Source organism: Ictalurus punctatus, chromosome 17 (assembly GCF_001660625.3).
Source record: "Ictalurus punctatus breed USDA103 chromosome 17, Coco_2.0, whole genome shotgun sequence".
Taxonomy (NCBI): Eukaryota; Metazoa; Chordata; class Actinopteri; order Siluriformes; family Ictaluridae; genus Ictalurus; species Ictalurus punctatus.
Window position 1 is genome coordinate 9934796 of NC_030432.2, and position 7969 is coordinate 9942764.

Genomic DNA, 7969 nt, shown 5'->3' on the forward strand with positions numbered 1-7969 from the left:
GTGTAGCAGGAGCTCAGAGTGGTCGCAATCTGCCTTCTCCAGATGCGCACGGAACAGCCGTCTTTGAAGTGATCTAGCACGTATAGAACAGGCGATCTTTGTTGCCACATCCATGATCTCTTTCATGTTTAGCATTTTTGCGCATAAGGCTTGTTGGTGTATTATGCAATGGTAGTTCAGGAAGTCACGGAAAGCATCGTCTTCCCTGCACAGGGCAATGAATCCATTTGCGCTGCCAACCATTACAGGCGCACCATCCGTGGTGACTGATATCAATTTGCACACTGGGAGCTGGGTTTTGTCAATGAAGTCTTTAAAAGACTGAAAAATGTCCTCTCCCTACGATTTCGCTCGCTACCCTTTAGCGCTGGCGCGTTTGATCGCACACGCGTGGTGAGAGAAAATACGAGATCTCAGACTGGCTGCCCTGTACATTAACGCTAGCATCTTTTTTTTTTTTTTTTTTTTTGAATGGCGATCTACCCGCACTTCCTTTGCTATCGATCGGTCGATCGCGATCGATGTATTGGGCACCCCTGTTCTAAAACACGTGAAACGGGTACATGACAGGAGTATTCTAAAATGTAAACACCTTAATCGCATTATTACCTTACTTAGATTAAGGTCAATAATTAGATTATTGCTGTCCATGTAAACGTAGTCACTGTTTGTTAGCTCTTATGCTGATATTACCTGGAGTGCAACATAAGATTGCCTACCGGCTAACTCAAAGTACAGGCCTTATTAATTAATATGTGTGTATAATTTTTGCAGGTATATTTGTTTTACTGTTGTCAGGAGATTTATAGAGTTTTGGAAAGTGCATGTGCATTCATGAAGCCTGAAAGTAATGTAAAACTGTCAATCACCTCATTAACTATGCCCTTTTATTGGGGATGGCAGTGGTCAAATGAACATGTAAAATTCTCAGAACAGTACTCCTGAAAATAATTTGGGGAGATTTTTTTTGCCACCTGTTCCATTAACAGATGTAGGTATAGCCAGGGTTAAAATTGTACTGCAGCCAGCAACTAGAGGGCGTCAGAGACATTGTTGCTTCACTTTTGAATGAATCCTTGGGTGATAGCCAAGTCAATGCCAAGACAACCCCACCAGTTGCTCTGGAAAATTTCATTTTTCATTACTGTTGTGTTATGTGAAGACCCTAGTACTGGTGTATGAAAGAAGCACAGTGTCAGCATTTATTTTATACACACTATACATCAGGTTTTTCTTTAATCAGAATTGTCTGTACAACATGAAAGTCATGACAACTGAATTCATATGCCACATGAACAGTTCTCTCAGATCCGCTTCTTATTCTGCTTTGTTTCTTGGCATTGAAGCCACCAGAAGCCAGTAACAGGAAAATCCAGTGCCTAAACAGAACCAGATGAGATTTAGCAATAATGCACTAAGAGAGCTGCAGACTGGATTCAGAGATTTGAATAATGATTCCTTATCCTACCAACAATAGTGAGGGTCATGGTTACACGATAGAGTAGCATATCAGTGGTTCCCCCTTTGATATGGACCGGCAAACCATTGTCCTCCTGAAACATATATGATTGGTTAAATGTACTGTAGTCATGTTTCCTCTCTTACACTACATTAAATACACTATTTATTTGTATACTGGATTGAGTATTGCTCAAAACTGAAAAGAGCTCTATACAAGTATACAGTTTATGAACTGAGGAAAGTGTGTTTCTCTGCAACATGTTGCTCACCTGGAAAAGCTTCTGCTTCTCTGGAACCCTGTTCTTCATCTGCCTGGCTGTTGTATTGAAGGCCCTGGTGGCCACCCGTTGAAGTCTCTGCAGAAATTTCACACAGAGGATTTTTATTTCTACTAAAAATGGTATGTTTCAATCAACACCTGTTAGACACAACTGTTCAGTTTTGTTATAAGCCAGCATGAGAAATTTGGTCCCAGTGATCTTGGGGGAAAATCTCCCCCAAGCTAATGAAGTATGTTAACCTTTTTATATTATACACTATATGGTCAAAAGTATGTAGACACCTGACCATCACACCCATATGTGGTTCTTCTCCAAACTGCCACAAAGTTGTAACCACACAACTGTCTAAAATGTCTTTGCATGCTGTAAGATTAAGAATTTCCCTTCACATGAATACAATCCGGATGTACTACATGGTGTGGATTCTGAAAGCTCTTCCAGGCCAGACCCATTGTCTTATGGGATAGCGCAGTATATACAGTGTCCACTGGATCCATACTGCAGTATCTGGGTATTTCTCACCTACTGTTTTAATATTGTTGTCTCGTTTGTTTAATTGGGTTTTCTTTGTCTAATATTATGGCTTGTGAGAAAAGCTGATGATTTTCGGTCATATTTATGCAGATATATAGAAAATTATAAAGAGTTCACAAACTTTCAAACACCACTGTATACAGTGAGGGAAAATATGTTTTCTGACACTTAAAAAAAATTATTAAAAAAATAGTTATTTAATATAGTGTAGTTCCAAACATAAATTTTACAGCACAAAATTAAATGTTACAGAAAAATGTTTGTATATCAGTAAAGAAAGTAGTATATTATATAAGGGACCACTTTTCAGACAACAAAAATATAATGAGGCTGCTTTTTCCTGCAAAAATTAGAAGCGAGTGCGACAGTCAAAGTCTCCAGAAAAACTGTGAGGCAAGCGTTCTAACCATTAAACCACCGTTTAATGGTTAGAAGGAGCTTCCTAAAGTTCTCAGGGACAACATGATTAAACAACTCTAGAAAAAAGCTGCAAAGACCTTAAACATCCCTGTGACTGCAAATGGTTCAATGATATTCTCTGTAGAACCGCATCTAACAGGTGAAAACACAAAAGCAGCATCCATGCCTCGGTTAAAGTCGCTGAGATCACGTTTTACCAATTTTGATGTTTGATGTGAACATTAACTGAAGCTGTTGACTTGTATCTGCATGATTTTATGCATTGTACTGCTGCCACATGATTGTCTGATTAGATAACTGCATGAATGTACAGGTCTACCTGGACGGTGAGTTTATATTAAATAACAAACACAAAATTGTCAGAATACTTATTTCCCCTCGCTGTAAATGCCCTGTGATTACACTATGCTTTAACATGCAGTAATGTTTCATAATAACTCTAGTGTGCTGATTCTGAGCCATAACAACAAAAAATTGTCCTTGTTCATTTGTTTTTTGCACTGTGTTCCTACATACAACTCTTGATCCAAAAATGATTTAAACACACAGTAGGCTGTTATTCCACTTCCAACTCGAGTCAAGTCTCTTTAAATGTAAATATTTTCAGTTCCAGAAAATATGATTTCCAAAAAAAGAGTCCTTTAATGTTTTATTTTCCACACAGCTGACATAACAGCATCTCCCACACTTTAACCTGCTTTCCGTTGTCCTGATACAGTCAGTTCTCTAGTTTGTTACTTGATCTGACAATGCATTTTTTCCCACTGATATCTGCTCCACCATTTTTTGCTGGTCGAGACCTGATACCAATCTCTATTTTTATTTCTTACTGACGTTGGCAACATTCACTCTGTCAGACTAATATAACAATGAAAGTTTTCAGCCAGCTACTTGCCCAGATCACTAGTTGCAGATTAGTTATACAAGACAAAGCAATTTGCCACTGAACATTCACTTCACTCTTTCTCACATGCAAACAGAGCTCAATCACCTATAAACAGACATATTTAATAGTTTTATTTATTACAGTTACAAGAATAGGCTTATTGCCGTTAGATATATTGATGTCAGGTAGTCAGAAACCTGTGTGCTTAAGCTGAGTTGTGGATATGAGCAGTTTAATTTTATTTATATATATATATATATATGTATGTATGTATATGTATGTATGTATATGTATATGTACATGTATATATGTATATATATATATGTGTGCGTGTGTGCGTACTCCAGTCTTCAGAGTGCTGGTGCTGAGCCATAACAACAAAAATTGTCTTTTTTTTGCACTGTGTTCTTACATTCAACTCTTGATCCAAAAACAGTTTAAACGCACAATATGCTGTTATTAACCTTGTTTAAATATTATAGGGTGTGTGAAGCTCCTGTCCCTTTTCCCCCGAAATATGATGACTTTATATTTCACAAAACAGCTCTCGTTCGATTTCAGCAGTAAGTGTACTGTGAGTCGGGTCACCTGTTTGCTACATGTTATTCAGGCACACAGTGAGTGCTTTGGTGTCCAAGGTCAAATGTGCAAGTGAAAATGGACTCGGGTGTGTTTTTAGCCTATCGGGACTGTGCAATGTTCACAGACCAATCGGAGCACAGTTCACTGATAGGGGTGGGACAGAGAAGCTCAGGACGTCCATGACATATGTGTGCCTCCACATGTACACAGGCTAAAGCAGGAGTGTGTGTCAGTGACACTGAAGTGACCTCTTTTTACTCTTTCTGAGATTTGAGAATAGATCCACATGAGGAAACGTCTCCAATCTACAGCGAATCAGAGAATGCATAAGATGCATGTTTAGATTACAAGAAGGGCTTTCTTATACATTCTCAGAAGGTGACTTAAGAGAACAAATTAAGATGACACATTTCATTTGTCTAATGTAAGGCTTTCTTTAGCAGACTTTTATACAGCTTCCTTATAAAGCAGCTCCATCAATATCAGTTCACAAAGGTTATTTCTGGCCAACACATTTCCTCTTTTTTTCTTTTAAGTAACAAAATTAAATTCCTGAAGATTAAAACTGACTATTCAAATATGTGAGTTGAAGGGACAGAAACCAACATCTTGTTGTATTTCCCCTTAGACAGAAAGAAGTAGTTCAGATTTCAAGCTGTTATTGGCCTGTTTACATGAACAAGTTCCAGTTAGTTTTTTTTTTTTTTTTTAAGCTAATTACCTTTTTCCTGAACCTTTTACTGAATAAATACAGTTTTGTAGCCAACAAAGAGACTGTGGAAAGAATGCAAAAGTAGTTACCAGTAAGTGTCTCATATCCGACTGTTCACTGCGAAACGTCCTGCTGCTTGTCTAATGTTGGGCCATACAAGGACACACACACACACACACGCACACACACACACACACGCGCACACACACACACACACACACACACACACACACACACACACACACACACACACTAGACAGCTCTTGAACAGATGCCAAGTATGGTGTACAGGCGAGAACAAACTGCATCTGTCTTTTAGCACTGCTCCATATGCTGTGGTCAAATTACCCCAAAGTACAACTTGGAATTAACAGTATAAACCAATATGAAGAGAAGAGAATGTTCCTAGTCCTTGTTGTTGTTGTTGCACTACTTTTATATTTTTCTAGTAAATAGTTTATAACTCCTGTGTGGATTAAAACACCAATATTTACATGAATATTCCACATTGGATACATCTTTAGATTTATTGTTGAGCAGTAAGCCAATTTTGACATGGCCAAGTGAAACTGGAAAGGGGACTAAAACACAGCATTCATGTGATTTTATGTGGTTTGAAATAGAGAAGTGTATATTAGCTGCAACCTCGAAATCCAAGTAAACTTCAGAGTGAAAGTTCTGACTTCTGGCTGGAAAAGTATTTTAATGCTACAGGCTAATTAACCAGTACCATTTATATTATTTACATTATAAGATAAGATAAGATAATACTTTATTAATCCCCAGGTGGAGAAATTAGGGTGAAGAAAAAATTGATAGTAAGGAGAACAATACATATAAAGAGTATATACAATATGTATAGACATAAGCACAAACTATATACACACACACACACACACATATATTTTATATATGAGCAGTATGTACAACAAACAACAATGTACAGTGATCAAATATAAGTCTAATTATATAAACAGTGTCAGAATGGCATTAAATTTGCTAAACATGAGTTGCATTTTACCCAGCCAATCATTTTGATCAGCTTGTAATTATAATGATATGATTACAGTAAAGATTGGTTCCAACATTTACAAGACAAAACAAAAAGGTTGAACCTCACTTTTAAAAGAGCATATACAAACTAACTTCAACAAATTCAAACTTGTGACTTGTTTTTATCCAAAATGGCAATAAAATGTATACACTACATCAGTTATACTACAAAATTTTGTTATTACAGTTTTATCAATTTTCTTACCCAGAATTGAGTTTTGCCTCAGTGACTAGCTGAAGACAGTTACAAACACAAACAAATACAAATACAAACACAATGTAAAAGAAAAAAAGAATAACATCAGCTGTTTGTTTTGAAATTATCGAATACAACTTGACCTACTCCAGGGTTCCCGGTTCGATCCTGAGCTCATGTTACTGTCTGTGTGGAGGTTTGCGTGTCTCCCTGTCTGCATGGGTTTTCTCCGGTTTCTTCAGTTTCCTGCCACCTCCAGAAAACATGCGTGTCAGTGGACTATTTACACTGAGGTCCCTCTAGGTGTGTATGAATGTGTAAATGTGTGTGTGCATAGTATCTGTGATGAACTGTGCATGCCCCTCTTCCTCATGAACAAGATAAAGTGGCTACTGATTGAATAGTGGTTCACTTTTTTTTGGGGAAAATGGCTACTTATTGAAATCGGTTGCCTTATTTGTTTGTAGAAGTTGGTGAAGGTCAACCAATTGTAATTTAGGAACAGTTTCAAAACACAGAATTGAAGAAGGGTATACTTTATTTTCCTCATGAATCTACCTACCTACCCACCTACTTCCAACACATCAACTTCAAGAACTGACTGTTCACTTCCTGCCTAATAAATCCTTCTTCGCAGGCACCGTTGTAATGAGATAATTAATATTATTCACTTTATCTGTCAGCAGATAAAGTGATATGACATGTCAATATGACATGATATAACATCATAGAGGCAGTGTGGTACCTGTAGAGACAGATCCATGCAGAACCCTTCATTCCACATGCCAGGTTGCGTATAGAAGAGAATTAATGCCTTTTTAAAGGCATTTATGTATGTTTTTACTGTTTACTGTTATTTCTAATATTTCATTCAATACTTTTTATCATTTGAAAGCATCTTCATTTCACAAAATATTTCCATGTTTGTAAGACTTAAAGTAAACAGATGCAAATGAAGTTGGGAAAGCATGGTGGTGAAGCAAGTTGTGTTGGTGCCTCACGGCTCCAGCGTCCCTGGTTCATTCCTGCGCTTGTGTTACTGTCTAGGCATGTTCTCCCTCTGTTTGTGTTTCCTCCAGGTTCTCCAGTTCTCTGACATTAAGTACATAAGTCTAGTATAAACGAACAGATGTTAATTGGTCTGCAGTTTCCCTTTTAGAATGTATGACAGGTGGCCCACCAACCAACATGTTGCAATCGTTTCTTTTACCTGGCACGGTTAGCTAAATTCTATGATATTTTTTTTTTTCTCTGACTACACCTGCAAATTAACCTACTGAATGAGATCTAGTCATGACTACAGGCAAAAAGTTAACAGTGGAAAGTTAACTGGAAACCACTAAGCATGGAAAACCGTTTGTGAATTCTTGAAAAAGTCAATTTGCAAATAAGTTTTAAAAAAGTTATGATTATGGGGAACCTGGAGCCTATCCCAGGGAGCATCAGGCATGAGGTGGGGTACAACCTGGACAGGGACAACATGGCACCATTCACTCCTGTTATGTAATCCATCGCAGGGCACAATCACATACACACTCACACACCCATTCATACACTACGGACACTTTAGACATGCCAATCAGCCTACCATGCATGTGTTTGGACTGGGGGAGGAAACCCCGGCAGCACGGGGAGAACATGCAAACTCTGCACACACATGGCCCCAGCGGGACTCGAACCCTGGAGGTGTGAGGCGAACGTGCTAACCACTATTATTATTATTATTATTATTATTATTATTATTATTATTACTACTAATTATTTCATTTCAACTGCATTATGCTGTGTCAGACATATTTATATATGTGTATATAAAGTATACAGTCATAAATATAATGTCGTAT

The 7969-nt window shown here is 37.7% G+C and overlaps 1 protein-coding gene across 1 annotated transcript; it reads right to left on the minus strand.

Annotated features, from left to right (window-relative positions):
• Window positions 1-1201: 1201 nt before the first annotated feature.
• Window positions 1202-5123, minus strand: LOC108277503 (cytochrome c oxidase subunit 7A2, mitochondrial). The gene is made up of 4 exons (XM_017490323.3): window positions 4966-5123; window positions 1731-1817; window positions 1469-1553; window positions 1202-1379 (listed from the first exon to the last, which is right to left on the minus strand). Exons 1-4 carry the CDS (start codon window positions 4978-4980, stop codon window positions 1318-1320), a joined length of 249 nt encoding a protein of 82 aa, XP_017345812.1. The 5' UTR covers window positions 4981-5123; the 3' UTR covers window positions 1202-1317.
• Between the last annotated feature and the right edge of the window lie 2846 nt (window positions 5124-7969).